The sequence below is a fragment of the Salvia splendens genome, chromosome 7, assembly GCF_004379255.2.
Source record: "Salvia splendens isolate huo1 chromosome 7, SspV2, whole genome shotgun sequence".
NCBI classification, from domain to species: Eukaryota; Viridiplantae; Streptophyta; class Magnoliopsida; order Lamiales; family Lamiaceae; genus Salvia; species Salvia splendens.
The window spans coordinates 36,732,780-36,753,930 of NC_056038.1; the positions used below are offsets into that span (position 1 = coordinate 36,732,780).

Sequence of the window (21,151 nt, forward strand, 5' to 3'; positions counted from 1 at the left end):
GAGATATTATTGTGAGCCGGATGATTTTTAGCTTATCTACAAAAATAGTACTCCTAGATTTATACTGTTGGACCAATATAAAGTTGTCAAAGAGTACTAGATTTATACTGTTGAACCAAGAATATAAGGTCATCTACAACACATACCTTATATTAATTCATTGAGGTGCATTCGGGTTGCAAGATTCTATTTCTGGATTAAATATGTAATGTGTTTGGTTCATGAGATGCAATCCTATAACTCAATCCTCGATGGACAATCAGTCATAGCTAACCCCTCCAACTAAAATAATCTTACAACTCAATCCTAGATTATATCTTGATATTCCCCCGTCTCACAATAATTGTCACTCTTTTCCATTTCGGTCCGTCCCACAATAATTTTTAAGTTTAATGAGACATCACTTAATAAATGAGCTCTTAACTTAATCTAACATATTAATTAAATACATTAATTCCAACTTAAACTATAAATAGTGTAAGTAGTTTTTGACGAGTCGAAATGGAAGAGTGCAAGTAACATGAAACGGTGGGAGTATCTAGATGAAGTGACAAGATGGGACATCCGCATTTAAAATTGTGTTTTTTCATACTCTATTTAATATGGAGTACTATTGATTATATAAATGTTAATAAGGACCATGTCTACTTGTAGTTTGTTTGTGGAGCAGTGTTTATATCAATTTGGTCCAAAATTTTATCACACATTAATTTCAGTTTGTTTATTTGTTTATTTGCATATGGTTCTCCATTATTTTTTACATATACTACAAAAAAATAAACAGTGTTTCCCGAGCACCAAAGTAATCGGTAAAAAGGGCACAGTGCTCGGTAAAATGGGATATACCGCGCACAACAATTCAAAACTTGAGCACTTTCCGAGTACAACAATTCAAAATTCCACACAATTTGTGCGGGCCCCATTAGCCACGTGGCCGATGTTAGCCAAGCAGCAGACCAATGCGTTTCAACTCGTGAAGGAGTTCAGAGATCGCGGTTGAGGTCACGATGGATAGTGGTTGCAGATATGATGTTATTCAATTAGGAAGCTCATGTATTATTGGAATATACTATTAATTATGATAGTATTTCTCCCGAGTCACGCCTCTTCTACATCTATAACTTCCATTGAGTACAATATAAAATTCCTAGCTACCAATTTCTTTAAACGCTATATAATCTATGATGTTTCAAATGTTGTCCAATGTCAACTACATTTGAATTTAATTCCTTCTTTCCAACAATTAATAAGTCAATTAGTATGTTTATGGGCTTCAAACTATAGTTGAATTTAATTCCTTCTTTGGTATTTTGATCTCAATTGTAAAAAGAACAACAACAACAATAACAAAAAAAATAGCAGCAGATGATGTCCGCTTGCATTATCGATTGTCAAATCCGTAGCTAATCCACCAATAAGTCTTCATTAGAATTTGGGGCAAGTGATTCATCAACCTCACTTCACACCCATGCCCCCTCAGCTTCCCGCCCGAGCCCCATCCCGTCGCCGACCCTAGTCCTATAGCCACATCACTCGTTGACCCAGCCCTATCGCTCGACTCCATTGGAGATGTAATTCAAACATATAAGTCTTTACTCATGATGATTCGTACAGTATATCGAAAAAAAAAATTAAACTTCTAATAGAGAACGAAAGGAGTATCTTGCACAACACTTAAAACAAATATTATTCCCAAATACATGCAAATGTAAATGAATCCATAACATAAAAGCACAACAAAAGCAAAGAAACTAACTAACCAACATTTCTTATCACATCCTCTATAAACTCAACCTTAGCTTTATAAGAAGATCCACCTATCTCCAAAACTGCCCTTCCCTTCCTCCCCATTTCCTCCACCTTCCCCCTAACCCCATCCCCCTCAGCCGTCATCAGCCTTCGTATCGCCCCCTCGATCTCCCATGCCCCGACAATCTCCACCTCCTCCTCCCCCCTAACCGCAGTCTTATAATCCAACCTAATCATCTCCGCCATCCCCAACTCCTTCACCAGATAAAACGCATTCAACTGTTGCTCTGCATAGAGCGGGAAAGTAGCCATCGGCACCCCAAACCACACGCTCTCCAAAGTCGAATTCCATCCACCGTGCGACACAAATCCCCCAACCGCCCTATGAGATAACACCCCAACCTGCCCCACCCACCCGACCACCCTCCCGACCCCCTTCGTCCTCTCCAAGAACCCCTCGGGCAACGCCTCACCAAAATCTTCGTACTCCGCCACCATCTTCTTGCCCCCCTCCACCGATATCGGCTTCCTCAACGACCATAAAAACCGACAATTACTGTTTTCAAGAGCTAGAGCTATCTCTTTCACTTGCTCTCCGCTGAAACTCCCATTAGTGCCAAAGCACAAGAAAACCACAGACTTTTCTGGCTGATCGTCGAGCCATCTCTTCACATCATCCTCCCTCGACACGCCGGCCAAGTCCAAAATCGGCCCCACCGGATAAATTTTAGGGTTTTTTCCCGCCATTGAGTCGATCGCATAAGATTCAAATTCGTGGAACGTATTCACCACAACTCCGTCCATCTCCGGAATTCTCCTAAAAAGGTTCAAAAAAGTGGTCGGCGATCGGGACGCCGTCGACGAACACCGCCGGCAGGACCTTCGCCGGAACAGGGAGAGAAAAGCACGGAACCGGAAGCTCTTCGCCGGAGTTTTTAAACTCCGAAAGCTACTTTTTCTCATCAAACTTCAACGAGAGTAAGAATTGAAACAGACCTAACGTGCAGGCGGCGGAGGTGAAGAAACAGTAGGCCGGAAAGCCGAACTCCCGAGCGACGTCGACGAATTTGAGGCAGAACATGTCGAGCACGATTCCGGCGATCCGGTGGTCGCGGCGGCATTGGTCTATTGCGTTTCTGATGTTTGTGATCTGGCTGTCGATGAGCTCTAGCATGAAGGCTTTCGACTGCGGGGGGGAGGGTGGGGAGGGCGGAGAAGGTGAGGCGCGGGGATGCGGAGGAGTTGGCGGTGTAGGCGTCGACAGCGGTGTCGTTGGGGAGCTGCATGGTGAGGACGGTGATGGAGAGGCGGGGATCGCTGTCGAGGAGGAGCTTGGTGGCTTCCACGGTGGCGATGAGGTGGCTCAACCCCGGAGATGGGATGAATATTAGCTCGAATTTCTCCATTTTCCAGCGGTGGTTGGTTTTGATTAGGTGCGGATATTGTATAGAGATATTTACTAAATTAACGTAATTACGTTGGAAATAAATGCTACTCCGTTTCTTTTGTTTTTTGTACTATGATAATGATGCATTATTGTATAATAAAAAGCGTACTTCATCTGTCACCCAAATGTTATCTATGTTTAACTGGCATAAATTTTGAGAAATTTAAAAAAAAGTAGTAGTTAGTGAAATGTGGGTTCCACATTTATATATTAATATTATAACAGAATGTGTGTGTAATGAGTGAGTAGAAAGTGAGCTCCATTTACCAAAAGTGGTAAAAAAAATAAAATGGACAACATTTCACAGACGAACCGAAATGACGAAAGTGAACAACATTTTATGGAAGGGGGAGAGTACTATTTACATTAATGCACGAGAAGGGATCGACAATATCCATTATTGGACTCCACCATGCACCATTAGCGTTTAGATTTTGATCAAGATTGTACTTAATCTGAACTAATCCAAAAATTGGAATCGATTCAAATTGGAAAATCTCAATGTGAAAAAAATTAAATTACCGTGTATATTAGGTTAAAAATATTTAAATAAATATTTTTATCTTAATATAATAGAATTTCAGGGTTTTTATTTAAAATATCAATTCGAACTAAGGGATAAAATCTAATTTTGAAGAAAAGAGATATATTCTGATCTGAACATTTAAAATATTCGAACTTAATAGTATTTCGATTTGGTTATTTTGATTACGAACATCTCTTTTAGTGTCTTAATAGAGAAGATTGTACTCTAAACTTATGTGCAAAAAAAGGATAATTACCAACTTAATTTAAATTGTTTATCTCATGAATCATGTATGCTTTTAATTTTCACTCAACCAGTTATATAGGTGATTTGTTGGTCGGTAAATGATGACTAGATAAATACATAGACAGCCAATATAGGAAAAAGTAGTATTTTCTTTAATTTAAAAAGGAACTCCATATAAAGAAGAAAGACAAAAAAATTGAAAACCTAACGTATGTAATCAAAAGAAGCTTCTAAAGTATATTACATAGTCTGCACAATCTCAACCAATTATACCAATTAAATTACCTTCACGTATACATCACACATGATCAGACGAAATCGTTTATTTATTAAAACCCTAATTAATCTTATAGTACAATTGAGACAGCCTGACATATGAAAATGCATCACAAATGCAAAATTTGCCAAATATCGAAAAAAACACACACTCTATACTATGCACTCCCTCCGTTCCGTAGTAGTAGATGCATTTCTTCAGCAAGCAATTTAAGAAAAATTGTGTTAAGATAGTTAAGTAAATGATGAATAAAGTAGAAAATGAACAATGAAAATAGATGAAGATATAATAAAGTAAGAGAGAGTGAAGTAAGTGAGAAGAAATATATTGATTTTTACTATAAAAAAAAAGAAATGACTTCACTACTAGGGAATGTACCAAAATAGCAAAATGACTCCACTACTATTGAACGGAAGGAGATTATATTAATAATTGAGAGCCGCATGCCCAAAATTGTCACATTTTGGTGACCAAAAAAGATACTACTTGAAAACCAAATTTCTTCACTTTTTGACTTATATAAACGCTTTGGCTTGAGTGAAATTTATAGTGTGTGACCAATAATTTCTATCGAATTATCAAACTAAAGTGTGAAATAAAAATGGGGGAAGAGGGAAAGGCGAGCCTAGTGTTCATCCCACATTCCCCGTCGTGAGCCACCTCGTAGCGGCGGTGAAGACGTCCGAGCTCCTCGCCTCCCGCGACAGCCGCCTCTCCATCACGGTCCTCGTCATGAGCATGCCTACCGACACCAAGATCAGCTCCTACATCAAGAATCCCCAAATCAACTTCGTGCGCCACAAACAAGGCGATGAATCCGGTCATCCGGATCAGGAGAAGAAGCCATGAAGCCTCCGAAGAGCATGATGCATTTCGCCTGCCGCCACATGGCCTCCGTCAAGAGCGTGGTGTCCGAGATGAAGAAATGCCGGAGAGTTGCCGGGATTTTCGTCGACGTTATGTGCGTCGACATGATCGATGTGGCGAAGGAGCTCGGCGTCTCGAGCTACGTCTTATTCGCTAGCGGTGCTGCGATTCTACGGCTCATGTTCGATCTGCAGAGTTTCGGGGATGATCGTGGTAGGGATTTGGTGGAGTTTGAGGGGTCGGATGAGGTGATTTCGGTCTCATCGTATGCTAACCCTGTTCCGGCTAGGGTTTGGCCGGATCCGGTGTTTGACCGGGAGAGCTGCTTCCTCGAGCTGTCGAGGAAGGCGCGGGAGGCCGATGGGATCGTGGTCAACACGTTTCTCGAGATGGAGCCTCGCGCGATTGGCTCAAACTCTGGTGAGGAGCGGATCCCGAGGTTTTACCCTGTCGGGCCGATCATCGGGGGCGAGGCGGAAGAGAGTGGTGAGAGTAGGCGGAAGCGCGAGGAAATCGTGCGGTGGTTGGACGACCAGCCCGATTCCTCGGTCGTATTCCTCTGCTTCGGAAGCATGGGTGCTTTCGAGGCAGAGCAGGTGGTGGAGATCGCGGAAGCACTGGAGCAGAGTGGGCAGCGTTTTTTATGGTCGCTGAGAAAACCGGTTTACGAAAAGGGGCTTGTTTTCCCGGGGGAGTACGAGAATCCCGGAGAAGTGTTGACTGAAGGGTTCCTTGACCGTACGGCGGGGGTGGGTAAGGTGATTGGGTGGGCCCCTCAGATAGCGGTGTTGTCTCACCCTTCAGTGGGAGGGTTTGTGTCACACTGTGGGTGGAATTCGACTCTAGAAAGTGTCTGCTGTGTGGTCCCCATGGCCGCCTGGCCGTTGGGGGCCAAGCAGCAGGCCAATGCATTCCAATTGGTCAAGGACATTGGGATTGCGGTCGAGATTTAAATGGATTATCGGAAGAATAGTGGTGAGATAGTGACAAAAGACATTATCGGGAAGGCAATCGAGCAGCTGATGGACCCCACGAATGAGATTCGAGCTAGGGTTAAGGAGTTGAAGGAGAAGAGCACAATGGCGCTCATGGAAGGAGGATCATCGTATAATTACTTTGGTTGTCTAATTCAAGATTTCTTTCGAAGTTGTTGATGTCGTTCCATTAATTTAGACATTTTTATCCATACATATTATATATCGTCAATGATACAATGATTTAAATTTACTTAAGCTACACTCTTAAGAAGTGGATGACAAATTCAATCATTGCACATCGACAAAGCCTAATTATTTCTTCATGCATTTATTTTTTATTTTTCTCGAAAGTTCAAATCTTATCAACTTACAATTCATCGACATTTCATCACGCATTAATTTACCCTCCCTCTACGCACGGTTGAAATTGTTTCCATAACCCTATCTCCTAGTACTTTAAATAAAAGTAGAATTAGCTACAAATAAAATTAAGATACTTCCATTTCATTTTACTATATTCTCCTATCGCTCTGAATATGGCATGGCATATGGCAATTATTGTAGAGGAAAGTTGAAAAAAACTGTAGAGGAAAATATCAAAATCGAATCAAATACTCTCTCCGTCTCCAAAGAGTATGAACTATTTCCTTTTTCATCGCTTCCTAAAGTGTATGAACTTTTTAAATTTAAAAAATTCAAACAACATACTACCTTACACATCATTTTATTTACAACTTATATCATTACCATTAACAACTTATACCATTATAACAATATGAACCTCACTCTCCACTAACATTATTTCCACTACCCTTTGTCTCGCTCTCTTACTTTTCCCCTTAATTTATTAAAACGCGTGTCGAACCCATTGTTCATACTCTTTGGGGACGGAGAGAGTATATGATAGACGAAACTAATGCAAGAAAATATGAGTAAATTGTAACCTCAAAATAAAGTTTGAATAAAATATAAAAGTGAAATTCCGAAATTGCTATTCTTCTAACTTTCTCAAAACAATTGCAACTCTAATCACTGTGCACAATATGAAATGCCAAAGACGAATAGAAATAAATATAGACAAACTCGTGATTTAAGCCCATTTAGCCAAAAGAGACATACACCCTGTGTTAGAATATGGAAAAACAAATATTGTAACTAAGGAAAGGATCATGTAATTACTATGTAATTGATAGCACCAAAATTAGGGATTCTCTTACCTTATATAATTTAGGGCAATCTTTTATATTAAGAGGATTGCTCCATCAATGGAATAACACATAAGAATCAATCCCAACAATGTCTACTGCTTCTTCCCTCTCGATTACCAAACTCAATACCCTGCCCCAATGAGAAGTGCTAAATTTGCCCGCAATTGAAGTTTTCCATTGCTTTGGAGCCTAGGGCTCATGAAATCGGCGGAGAGAAGATCGACCAATGCCATATATATTAGTATACCGGCCGATACTGAATTGAAGACACCTTCAACGATGAGGGCTGTAAATTGATGGTGATGAGATGAGTCACCTTCAACGATCGACCAACACCAATGCCTTCAAAAAATTGATGAAAAGTCAGTGCAGCTATCAAAGGCTTTATTGTCGATGGACTTTGGGAAGCTCCTAATGCAATTCCAATAATTACAGAATGTACAACAATCCCTAACTCCAACAACTATTGTAAAACAAAAATATTGATCAGAATTATATGTAATAATACATAACTAAATATTGATCAGAAGATGATACCTAATTACTGAATAATGAACTCTAACAATGAAAATTACATACAAATAATAATCAATGTAAAAAGAACCTAAAGCACTAGATATTGATATTGCACTACAAAATTCTTATCTTTTAAGGATACAAAAATTAAGACGCAATTACTAGCATTGGAAACTTTGCGTCCTAAATTGAGGGCAAATTATCTTAATCTTTTGCATTTTTAGAAGACTTCTATTTGTATCTCCTAATTTTAGTTGGGACATCAACAATATGAACATTTTATGAGTTGTGGGTGTAATTAGATACAAATTAGCGTTCTTAATAACATTAAAAAATGTTCTTACCCATTCTTTTTGTTTGTAGTGTTGTACATGGTCAATAACCGATTGATATAACTATTAGTATTTCACTATTTTGAATCATGGTAAAATTACACTAAATAGAAAAAAAAAAAGTTAACCTGAAATATGACACGGTGGCGAAGAAGCTCGGAGTCGTCGGAATCCTCCAAGTCTGAAGACACCAGCCGGCCGCGGTGTGCATGACCATGCGTACCATGGTCATGCACAGCAGCCAACATCTCCCTGCCGCCTATAATACTACGTTGCGTACGTATCCACCATGAGCGTCCCGATCGACGCCACCATCGCAATAAACCCGGTGAACGGAAAATCCCCACACGGGTGCTTGGGATGCACGGGGACGTCAGGCTCTCGAAGGCGTCGGGCAGCACGTGAATGAACCCCGTAGAGAGGATGGATTTCACTAGAATTGATGGTTGTGCAAAAAAAATATAAAAAATCAAAGGAAGCTGTAGTTGTTATTTAAGATTGACCAAATATCGATGGATCTAACATCTCAGCGTTAGATTAGTGTACATATATAGCAATAAAGTAGTATTAATTGCGTGCATATTTATTACTACAAGAAATCAAAATTAATTATTCGATCAAAATACAGAAATACTGATAGAAATCCATGGGTTTCATTCTAAAACCAATTGGTGATAGGAGGAGAGGTCCATGAGACTTATATATTAGTTTCAGTTTTCTCTTGACACCGATGTGGGACAGTTATATGTTATCTTTTTAGTTTCAATTGTCAACACCCTCTCTCAAACCCTTCAAGGTGAACCTTGGAGGGGTTGGATTTTTTTCTAATCGATTGGACAATCGGCCCAATTTTTTTCGATCGGTTGGACCACTTGGCCCAAATTTTTAAGTCCAGATATACTGCTGGGTCAGTCATTTTTTCGGTTTCGGCCCAGATATACTGATGGGTCAGTTAAATTTGACCCACAGTCGGCGACCCGCTCTGATACCAAGTTAAACGATACAAGGGTCAAGAACATAGGGAGAATTACTTTACTGTTATGTTTTATTCATTGGATAAATCTCCTCTTATAGAGGTTCAATACATTTGTACATGGAAGGTTTCCTAAATAACACCAATCTATTCTATGTCAATTATGTTTCCAATCTTCTTAATTGATTCCCACAAATCATCTTAATTGATTGATGAAATCTTCCCATTCTAACAAATACGTCTCTCCAATCACACAAATATTTTCAAGCCACACACTCCTCATTTTCACACAATATTTCTCCATTCACACAAATTTTCAAGTCTCTGCACTCCTCATTTTTCACACAATATTGCCAACCGTAAAATTGAATAGTATTTTCTAAAATTGAACAAAATGTCAAAAATTGAATAACACTACTAATATTACTAAGAAATAATTCTGAATGAATATATTAAGCCCATTTGGCCAAAAGGGACATACAAGCTGCCCCAATGAGAAGTGACAAATTTGCCCCTAGTTGAAGCTTTCCATTATTTTGGAGCTTAGGGCTCATAAAATCAGCCGATAGAAGATCAACCAATGCCATGTATATTAGTATGCCGGCTGATGCCGAATTGAAGACCCCTTCAACTATGAGGGCTGTTGGGCTCGTCTCACTATAGATGTTGGTTATTCCGATACCTATAGCGATGCCCACTGGCGTCGTGAGAGAGAAGAAAATTGCCATTATTGCCACCGCACGTGCGTCAAACTTCGCCTATAAACAACAACAATAAAGGTCGGGTAAATATACTTTTTCAAATAGAACATGTAGCGTGCGCGTACACACGCGTACCTGAGCAATGCATCCTCCAAGACCAATTCCTTCGAAAAATTGATGAAATGTCAAAGCAGCAATCAAGGGCTTTATTGTCTTTGGACTTTCCGAAGCCCCTAATGCTATTCCAATAATGACCGAGTGTACAATAATACCTAATTCCAACACCTTGAAAACGAAAATATAATTCAAAAGCAAGTATTGATATTAAAGGGAAAAATAGACAGAAGTAACTTATGGACTTTTGATCATTTGGTTTCTTTCACTTTCAATCAACAATTTTGGTCGTATTTTAATCATAGACTTACAGATAGTCCACATTTAAATTCCTAAATGGTTGAATTTTGTGGCAACTATGAATATAGTTATAGGACCATGAGATATAGGAGTATGGCTAGATGAAAAACTAATAATAAATCAAATTAAATAACCAAAGTTTTATTGATGAGTGCCGTATCACATACGGTAATTATGAAATTCAAGTAACAAATTTAATTGAAAAAAAAATTTAATGACAATTTATTAAAAATTGTATGTATATGAATTATCTAAGGACTCAAATGATTTAATCGATGATATATACTACTCCCTCCCCCTCCGTCTCATTAAATATGCAACATTTGGAAATCTCCATGAGTTTTTTTTAGTGTTGTTTTGTGAATTATTGAGAAGAGAGTAAGTAAGAGAGATGAAAAACTAGAGATAGATATGCTTCCATTTTAGAAAATGAGACAATAAAAAAAGGAAAACATTTTATTTTTAATGAGACATAGTGAGTACCTGTGAGATGACACGGTGGCGGAGTAGTTCGGTGTCGCCGGAACCAGCATTGAGCGACACCGGCCCATGTGCATGCCCGTGCACGGCGTGCGTGTGGGCCCCCACCGCCCTCTCCTCATCCCCGCCCTCCGACTTCACCCTCGATCGGCGGCCATAGTACGACGTGGCGTAGGTATCGACCATGAGCGTCCCAATCGCCGCCAGCATAGCGACGAATCCCGTGAAGGGGAAATCCCCCCACGGGTGCTCGGGGATGCACGGTGACGTCAGGCTCTCGAAGGCGTCCGGCAGCACGTGGATGAACCCCGTGGAGAGGATCACCCCGGCCGCGAATGCCTTCACCACGAAGAAGAGGCTCCGCTCGGGGCTAAGCGCCGGAATCCACTTCGCCAGCACCGGGAGGCACACGCCCGCGGCCCCGGCCGCTAAAATGGACGCCAGCGCTGCCAGTTTGTATTTTAACGCCAGCGTCTTGTCGCGGTCCCCCTCCTCGGCCTCGCACGTGCACTCCGCGAAGGCCGTGGCGGGAAACAATACGATCGCGGCGACGAATGCATTTTTTATCGATTTCGTCATGGTAAAAACTAAAACGGCTAGGCAATTTTTAAATCGATGTGTAGAGATGAAAGAATTGTTTGTGATTTGAAACGGAATTTTGATATGTGGTGTATATATAGGCATGTAGCTGAGGTTGAAGACATTGTGACAACATGATTTGAATAAAATTGGTGTATTTAGTGTTGAGGATTATTGGAGAAAGGAAATCTAGTGAGTGAGTAGAGTAAGAATGTCGACATATTTAAGAGTTTGACTTAGCAACGAAATCAGCCAAGATTGTTACATTTATGACAATAAATTAAAGCGTGTATTTATTAAGGGATCATCAATATTTCTGGTGTGTATTATTTTTTTTGTGTTTTGTTCGAATCAAAGTCAATAATATCGATTCCATGTGACAATGTTTCACACTGCACATTTTATTAATTTGAGAATAATGCAAAGCATAAAATGAATAATGGAAATAGTATGAAAATAATGATGATAAATGGCTATATATGGTCGTATCTACTCACAAGTGAAGATGAAAATTTCATCTTTGAGTAAATGATTGATTACTAATGTGGATCTTCTAACTTTTTTTTTATTAAAGGTATCCACTTGTGGGCCCTGTGACTAATCCTTATGCTGATTTGTAGACACCTCAATAGTTCGGGCAGCTGGCCCAAGAATTTAAAATTGCTCCATACCCAAGGCATGAATCGATCCTCTAACCATTTGATTAAAGTCGATATACATAGCGTAGTACTAACTACTGAAAATATTGAAATCGTGCAACCGCGTAACAAATTGAAAGGCGAGGCATGCCACATCTAATTATCGATGGATTGGAAAAAAAATGGAAATGTTAATTTTACAAAATTGGATTGTGGCCTTAAGTTTATTTTGCATAATTTAGATCGATATATCATGCTAACAGAATTGGAAATATTGAAATCATGCGCAACCGCTTAACAAAGTAAAAAGGCGTGGCATGCCACATCCAATTTTGGAAATGTTAATTTTGCAACATGTTGGAATGTGGTGACATTTTATCTCAACGTTTCAAATATCGCATTATGTTAGTATATCACAACCAGGGACGGATCCAGGATATTATAGTCGAGGGGGCAAAAATAGAAACATACAAATTTTCCTCTTATATATTACTAAGACTCTTCCTTTTATCTTCTTAGGTGGAGCAATTCTATTTTCCTATTTCAAAATATAAGGGGGCAATTAGTGCTTACCAAAGTTTATTACAATAATTTGCTATGTATATCTACATGTATGTGGGAAGTTGAGGTGAGGCATTTGCCCCTTCTCATTACACATTGGATCCTTCCCTGATCACAACATATCTATTTTGTTTATTTTAAAACGATTTAAAAATAAGAACCAAGAAGTTTCACATTTGAAACTTTGAATAATACGCAAATGGGCCAATTCACTTCTAAGAAATTTAGTGGTTGTGAATTGCATAAAAAAGATTATCCGAATTGACTCCTAATAATAATAAGTAAGAAACCAATTCACTTCTAAGAAATTTAGTGGTTGTGAATTGCATAAAAAAGATTATCCAAATTGACTCATAATAATAATAAGTAAGAAAATTAGTGGATGTGATTGTTATTTAATAATAATAATAATAACTACTGCAAGAATGTTTATCTGATTCATATTTAAATTATTGTTGTGGAACACCACCGGTGGTGTAGAAAATATATTTAAATTATTGTTGTGGAACACCACCTGTGGGTAGAAAATCTCATCGTCTATCAATTGAGCTTTGATATTGAAAGCAAATAGATTGATTTGCGTCCATCTCAAAGGCTAATGACTCGTTTAAGAGCATATAATTGTTGGAAAATATTAGATATATGTTGGAGGAGTAATTTAATTTGGAGGAAATATTAGAGAGGATAATGCGTGGAATATGTGGGAAATGATTTAGGAGAGGTGATGCGGAAACTAAGGACACTTTATTTCAAATTTTCTCAACTTACAAAATGTTACAACTATGCTATATTTATAGGCATTCATTTTATATCTAGATTTTTCTCCATAAAAATCTAGATATTTTACTACATTCTAGGGAACTCTAATAAAAATATCTGGATATTTCTACTAAAATATCTAGATATTCTCCTACTTAATTCTTTTATATTTTAAATATCTATATTCTAGAGAATTCTATCTCTAGTTAATTCTACCAAAATATCTAGATATTTTCACCTTCAATTCTAGATAATTCCACATGATATCTAGATATTTGTATAATGTCTAGATATTTACAAAATCAAGTTTATATTTTAATATTCCAACAATAATTACATTCGAAATCAGAGGGTCACAAAATGCGCACACCTAATTAATTCTATTTGCCACGTCTGAGAAATTAAGATGATTAAATTGCATACTTAGTTTTGTAACCATGTGGTTTTAATAACTTACTTAAGTTACAAGTCCATTATGTCAACATCGTATGGAAATTTTAGCGGGCGTTATTTATTATTAGAGCATCAACAGTGGTGCGGATGTCCCAACGGACATCCCCACGGACATCCCAAAAACACCTTTTGCCACGTTATAAGGATGTCTCATTGCACAGTGGCAGACATCCCCAAGGACTTTCACACAATAATAAAAATTCACAAATTCACCAAATTAAACAATTTATGGAATTAAAATTTCGACACAAATACGGAGAAATTGCAACCACTTTATTTAAAAAAAAACATACATAGTACAAAAAAAAAACATACATAATTATTTAAAAAATTACATAGTTAAACCGCCGTCTCACTCCTCGGATTCCCCGCCGCCAGTACCCTCGTCGTCCCCGCCGGTAGTCCCCTCGTCGCCACTCTCCGCCATGTCTCCCAACCCCAAATCGCGCCGCATACTGTTGATGATATCCTTCAGCGACGACCTGTAATGGCGATCGGTCGATGTCCGTCATTCAACCATTGCACGTAACAGGCTTTCATGTTGCGCGACGCGGGCGAGTGAGGGGAGCTCGGGATCGTTTTGGGTAGGAGCTGCCGATTGAGTCTCGGCGGACCCGCTGGCGCTTCCACTCGCCAGCCGGGCCGCGGACTTTTGCCCCTCCGGGCGGCGGCGGCAGGCCGACGATGAAGGTGTCGGGAACTCTGCCTCGGCGGGGGGGAGTTCGTGGGAACCAGCACTGCTACTGTACTCCCCGGAGGCGCTGATCTTCGTCCGCTTCGGCCAGCCAGATTCAACACCCACAGTAAACTTGGCCGAAGTCTGCACCACAAGATACGCCTCCCAATATTTGAATTCCCCGAAGCCCGCCGCAGCGTCTTTGAACTGATGGTGAGACAGAAGCTTCACATCCTTGGCAGACATGCCGCTGGTTGCCGAGCGGAGGTTGTTTGGGTAATGCCGACGAATCGGCTGAGCTGCCTCTTCAGCCACTCCCACTGTTTCCGGCATTGCTCTCCGTTGTGAGGCTTCCCCCTGACGGTTTGAATTGGAGGTAGCTTTGGCTAATGCGCCACCACATCCTGTCGATATGCTGGTTAGCTCCGATATATGGATCCTCCACTATACCGATCCACGCCTTCGCAAGCGCGATGCGCTCCTCTGTGCTCCAGACGGTCCTCTTTTTCCCGCTGGATCCCTCCCCCACCTCAGCGGACACCGCCTCACCATCGTACCCCGCCGCAGGCGAGGAAGTGCCCCGTCCCCTGCCCCTGCACCTGCCTCTCCCTCTCCTTGTCTTCCCCCTCCTCCATGTCACCGTTGGTGCGTCTGTGGGAGAATCCTGGATCGGAGATAGCCCCAACTCCTCAAACGAGAACGTCTCGATGCCAATGAACTGAGTCTCGAGAGGAGTACTCGGGGGGTTGTCCGTCGACAGTAAATCCATATAGGGGCGATAAACATTGTCCACCGGTGATTGGGGGACCCCTGCCTACTCCCCGCAGCGACAGGCGAGCCCGGCATCATCCTCGGCATCATCATCCCGATCATCTGGGGCGGCATCATCCCCGGCATTGGGGTCATTCCGGCACTCACCCTGGGCATTTGGGGCATCATCCCATACCAAGGCGGGTATATGTTGTAGTACCTGGGCATCATCCCCGCCGTCATTTGGGGTAGGGGCATCATCCCCGCCATTCCGGACATCGTGGCAGACATTGGGGTACTTCTGCCAACGGGAAAGATCGGCCCTTGTGACTCGCTCGTGGCGGGGGAATCACTATTGTGGTGCTTCATTTATCTTCGAAAGAAAAGTATTTAGAGAAAGAGATACTCATTAATACAAGTGGTGCGAATGAAATGAAGTTCAACGAGCCGTATTTATAGAATTTTCAAAAAAAAATAATAAAATAATCAGGGCGTCCGCGCGGACGTCTGTGGAGTCAACGCAATGGCGGACGTCCGCAAGGATGTCGCGACGGACGTCCCGGGAACGCCATGGAACTCGGTGTCCGCAGCGAACGTCCGTATCCGCGTCACCACTGCATAATGGCGGACGTCCCGCGCGGAACTCCGGCACACCGGCCGGACGTCCGCCGGGACGGGCGCCATTGTGGATGCTCTTAGAGATGGGAATCAATTTCATTTTAATTGGTATTTTGAATTGAAAATTTATTAATTATGTTATTTAATTTGCTAACGATTTTTTCTTGGAGATTTTATCGGATTATAGTTGGCATAAAGATTTTATTTATATGCTTCGTATCTGTATTTAGAGTTAGAGATATCCTTTCCCTTTTCTCTAAGGAGAGGCAAGAACCATGCTTTCCCTTAAAATATGGAGAAATTTCGCAATAAGGGATTAATTTCGCTGACATTTCGAAATTTAGGATTTAATTCGCTGACCTTTAGTAATATGGGATCGAGGCATACCAATTTTTCAGAATGGGGGATTTTTGTGATTTTATCTTCTTTTTTTATTATTTTCCTTACAAAATATATATATTGACCAAACTATCCATTTATTAAATTTAGCATATCACCCCAGTTTCCCCAAACTCACGTTTGTCTTTCCAGAAGCCAAGAATCAGGTGGAGTATTTCTACTTTCCACAACATCAAGTAATGTTAACAATTAGATATTAACCAAATTTCTAATTTGAAAACTAACCCTACTGATATGTAAGGATGTAGTGTTGTTGCTCAGTTTCTTTCTACTGCTTAAGAAAAAAATAATAATATATGTATATACTGATAAATAACAACAATATATAGTTTAAAGCACAAACAAATACATAGTGTACAATAACAAGATGAGGGTGGAGAATGAGGGGGAGAGAGAAGGCGAAGGAGAGGATGTTATGGGCGAGCTTGAGGTTCAAAATTGGGGATTCATTATCAAGATTAACGATTAGCGAAGGGAAGATGAAAAAACCGATTCTTATGTGGGATATTATGGTCAATTCATATATTTTGTGAAGGATTTAATAAAAAAGGAAGAGAAAAAGGAAAAAAAACCCTTCTTCTGAAAAATCCGCATGCCTCGATCCTATATTACGAAAGGTACGCGAATTGAATCCTAAATTTCGAAAGGTCAGCGAAATTAATCCTTTATTCCGAAATTTCTCTAAAAGATGCTACTACAAGATTGAAACATATCTAGATAATTTTCAAATAATTTTTTATTTGTTTTTTCCCGTAGTTATTGTAAATTATGCCTATAATTGTCTTATACATGAAACTCAAAAAAATTTTTGATTTATTCAATTTTTATTACTTAAAATACATGGTTGGCTGTGTCAAACAAATCATTTACTAATTATAAAAGTAGTTTGTTAGAGCATCTCCAATGGCGGCGAGCGGACAGGCTAGCCGATTCCCGGCGCTGGCCGGTCCGCTCGTCGAACCATTGGAACCGGCGAGCGCCATTTCGGCTAAAAAATCGGCGACCCGACGCCGATTTTCGGGCGCTGGCCGATCCGCTCGCCGGTCGGCTGGCCGCCATTGCAGGCTCCCGATCGGCGAGCGATCGGCCAGCTTAATTTTTTTCTAAATTTTTCGAAACACTATATATACACGATTTGCACACCATTTTCATTCGTACCACTTGTTTTAACGAGTTATCTCTCCATCTTAATTTCTGTACAAGAGCAACAACGTGAAATGAGTAACGCGGGTGGTAGTAGTGGTGGTAGTGGTGGTGATGCTGAGGAGTACGAACGGCAAATGAACGAAGAGTTGGAGGCCTATACGTCCCGCGAGATATACCGGTTGATACAAAGGGTCTTGCAGCCGGCGGTACCTCGACCTCCACCCGTTGTCCACCGAAGAGCAGTGATTGATCGGGATCACATAGCTGTACATCAGCGGCTATATGAAGACTACTTTGCGGAGGAGCCGCGGTTTGGGGCGCCTCTTTTCAGGCGGCGTTTTAGGATACGTAGGGCAGTGTTTATGCGTATCGTTGATGCTTTGGAGCGTCGGTATTTGTGTTTCCGGTTCAGGTACGATGCGGCTGGCAGACCCGGCCACACACCTATACAAAAGTGCACTGCGGCAATCAGGCAGTTGGCCTACGGAGGCGCGGCAGACCGAGTACCTCCACATCGGCGAGACGACTGCCCTGGATTGTCTGAAGTATTTCTGTCAGGGCGTCATTGTCGAAGATGAAGGTGTACAACTGACTAGTTGGGCCAATAACGATGCTAATGAAGCTGGCCCAAGCCACGGCATGACCGCCCCCAACGTACGAAGGGGGGTCCCTCACGATGAAGTCGGCCGCCTCAAGGCACATGCCGACATGCGCCAAGTGGATGCTCATATTCGACTCCAAAAGGATTTAATTGAAGAGTTGTGGGCGCGGATGACTGCACGTCGTTAGATTTTTTTTAATTAATGTAGTTTTTTTAATTAATGTACTTTTTTTAAATTTAAATATTATTATTGAATTTTCCCGTATCTGTGTCGTAAATTTAATTCCGTATTTTGTGTGATTGTTAATTATTTGTTTTTTATAATTTTGTTTATTGTGGCTAGCCTATTGCTAGCCTATTGCTTGTCCAGTTGCTTGTCCTGATGATGTGGCAGTAGGAGTTTTTAGTACTGATGATGTGGCAGGAGGAGTTTGTGACTAGCCTATGGCTGACCTATTACCATTGGAGATGCTCTTACACGTCGCAATTGAATTTAGGTTTGCATGATTGGACAACGTGCATAAAGTAGTGAAAATGTGGATTTATGTATGATGAAATTTTAGTTATTTTACATTTAAAATTTGATTATAAATATTAATTAATTTACTGTGAATCAACATATCACATAGTAGTATTTACCTTCCTACAACAATTAAGAAAAAAATTACTATATAACTTTTTCAAATTAATTATCTGAAGAAATTATTAATTTATTTTATTAAAATCTACACAACTATCTTTAAATCAAATTAGATATTCATATCATAAATCTTGCATACCATTTCTTTTCTCTTAATTGGATTTTGTCTGGCCCTTTCAGTTATATCTTTTAAAAGCCACTAATAACCAACACCCACTGGGAAGCTGATATAGGCACAGCATAAGGAAATGGAACGAGAAAAATAGTAAAATTTAGTAGGCAATGGGTCATTGTCTTGGAATCAAGGCATGACCGACTTCTTAGCTCTCACATGTCTTTATTTCTCGACACAAGTGTTGACTCTAATCCAAGATTATGTTAAAAAAGGATCACTTGTTAAGCAACACTTACGGGACAGAATCATGAGCAACGTAATCTATATTGTGCTTGTCCAAGAACTCTTGATCAATCACCCACGTGGCATCAGGAATAACTTCATCAACCCACCTGCCAAAGGAAATAAGACAAATGGAAGTTCAACCAGTGTTGTTAAAAACGCGCTCGGGGCGCGGATCGCCAGGGTCGAGTCCAGCTTCGCCCAAACATGGGTGAGCCGAGCGAGATACGTGGGGCGCAGTGGGGGCGTCTGGGTCGACGAAGGGGCGTGAATCCATTTTTGTGTAAAGAGGGAGGAGGCTGAAACTTTTTTTATTTTATTAGTATTTTAATATGGAGTCCTTCTTTTGATAAAACCTAGGCACCCACCGCCTCTTTTTGGCTCTAATCCTTTCAACTTTTTACTTTTCCTCTTTTTTATACTATTAATTTATTATTATTGCCAACTTTTCATGTTTTCCCAAAATAACTTAATTATAAAATTCATTAATTAAATATCAAAACAAGTAAATAGACTATAATTCCTTCCATAATTATTTTCTACCCAATGTCAGATTGAATTTTAAATATTTTTTCTTCCTGTTATGTAAGTATAAGTATAAATATTTATATATTAGTGACTTATATTTAATCATTATTATTACTAATGTATAAATAATAAATAATTTTGCGCCCCGATTCGTGGGTCGCTTGCCCCGACGCCCCGCGACCCAGGGTCCAGCCTCATCGCCCCGGACCAACCCGCGACCCTAACAACATTGAGTTCAACAAGACATAATCAACTTTACAACAAAATTAACCACATTTAACATTCTAATAACACTAAAATGCATAAGAATGTATACTACAGAATCACAGACTTTCCAGCTAACAGCTAATAGAGGCTAAACCAACATTAGGAAAACCATAAAACACAAAGGAGCACAGAAAGAAACAAACTTGCAATGGCGAAAGGATTCGTAACACTCCGATTCTGTCATAACGGTCTTTCCTTTGAACATGTGTGTAACCTACCTCATCATTGCAGTATCCAACAAGCAAGTAAGTATTCGGAAACCTACAAACATACATGGCATAACTTAATCAAGTAAGTAGAAACAAACTTGCAATGGCGAAGGGATTCGTAACGCTCCGATTCTGTCATAAAGGTCTTTCCAGTGCACAGATGCATCAGATCGCGCGTTGGATACTATAACAGGTATCTGGTTCGGGTGCTAGATCTGAGTGTCTAGTCAGGATGTGTGGTGCACCATATGCACACTTACAACATCGTTTATTTATTTTGTCGGATGTTTTTTCCTTGTTGATATTTTTCAATTTCATTTAAATTGTTTGAAAAAATCACAAAAATTGTGAATGTATGAGATTAAGTAAAAAACATACAATGGATGGAGTTTTATTTTTTCTACTAATCTCATTTCACTCACATTTTATTATATATATAAAAATAAAACTCATATTTCATTATATTCTTTTATCAATTGAACAAGTATTCTAGAAGGTTGATATAAATTCATTTTACATGCATTCTTTTGTTATTTACTCCCTTTAATAATCAATATATAGACGTGTTCGCTATTATGTATTAAGAGCATCCACAATGGATGCCCGATCGTCCGAGATCGGGCTCGGGCGTCGTCAGGCATCCACTGCAAACACCCGAGCTCGAGTCGCGCGATCAAAAGATCTGTCATCCCGATCTCGAGCCCGATCGATCGGGCATCCATTGCAGCGCCGTGCCCAATGACGCGGATGCCCAACCAAGTCAAAAACCGCACACTTCGGATAACACCACCATAAATAAACCTTGCAACATTTCATTTGATTTCTTGTTTCTTGTTACCGGCGACTGTTGCGGAGGAAACCAGAGGAAGAAGAAGGGAAGAGAGATAGAGGAGAGAAGGTGTAAAAAGAGAGAAATATACAGTCACACATCAATTACACCACCTACACAGCTGACCCCACTGAAAAGTCAAAATTTTGAAATGTCCAAATTATCCAAACACTCAAAAGGGTATTTTCGTCTGAAAACAGTGCAAAAAGACCAATTTCAAAATAAATCCTTAGTCCAGAGACTACTGGGGATATTTTTATAGTTCAGGGACTATGAGCGAGATAAACCCATAGTCTAGGGACCATTTTTGAAGTTCACTCGTCTACTCTAATTAAAAAGTTCACCATCGAATTCTGGGGACAATTATATTTGGAGTGAACTAAAAAAA

The 21,151-nt window shown here is 40.1% G+C and overlaps 1 protein-coding gene and 3 pseudogenes across 1 annotated transcript; 1 reads left to right on the forward strand and 3 right to left on the reverse strand.

Moving 5' to 3' along the window:
• Positions 1 to 1,755: 1,755 nt before the first annotated feature.
• LOC121810852 lies at positions 1,756 to 3,155 on the reverse strand (annotated as a pseudogene).
• Positions 3,156 to 4,846: 1,691 nt separating this feature from the next.
• On the forward strand, positions 4,847 to 6,291 carry LOC121741146 (annotated as a pseudogene).
• An 888-nt stretch (positions 6,292 to 7,179) lies between these two features.
• Positions 7,180 to 8,670, reverse strand: LOC121810853 (annotated as a pseudogene).
• Positions 8,671 to 9,471: 801 nt separating this feature from the next.
• Positions 9,472 to 11,487, reverse strand: LOC121811057 (zinc transporter 5-like). Its single transcript, XM_042211827.1, has 3 exons — positions 10,717 to 11,487; positions 9,955 to 10,104; positions 9,472 to 9,876 (listed from the first exon to the last, which is right to left on the reverse strand). Exons 1-3 carry the CDS (start codon positions 11,395 to 11,397, stop codon positions 9,571 to 9,573), a joined length of 1,137 nt encoding a protein of 378 aa, XP_042067761.1. The 5' UTR covers positions 11,398 to 11,487; the 3' UTR covers positions 9,472 to 9,570.
• Between the last annotated feature and the right edge of the window lie 9,664 nt (positions 11,488 to 21,151).

What these genes read in the sequence shown, in the direction of transcription:
- LOC121811057 (XM_042211827.1), bottom strand. Translation starts at nt 11,397, where the DNA reads ATGCCTATATATACACCACATATCAAAATTCCGTTTCAAATCACAAAC. An exon ending in GCCACCGTGTCATCTCACAG is followed by an intron (nt 10,105 to 10,716) that starts GTACTCACTATG and finishes TTCGTTTTCAAG; the next exon opens with GTGTTGGAATTAGGTATTAT. An exon ending in TTGGAGGATGCATTGCTCAG is followed by an intron (nt 9,877 to 9,954) that starts GTACGCGTGTGT and finishes TGTTGTTTATAG; the next exon opens with GCGAAGTTTGACGCACGTGC.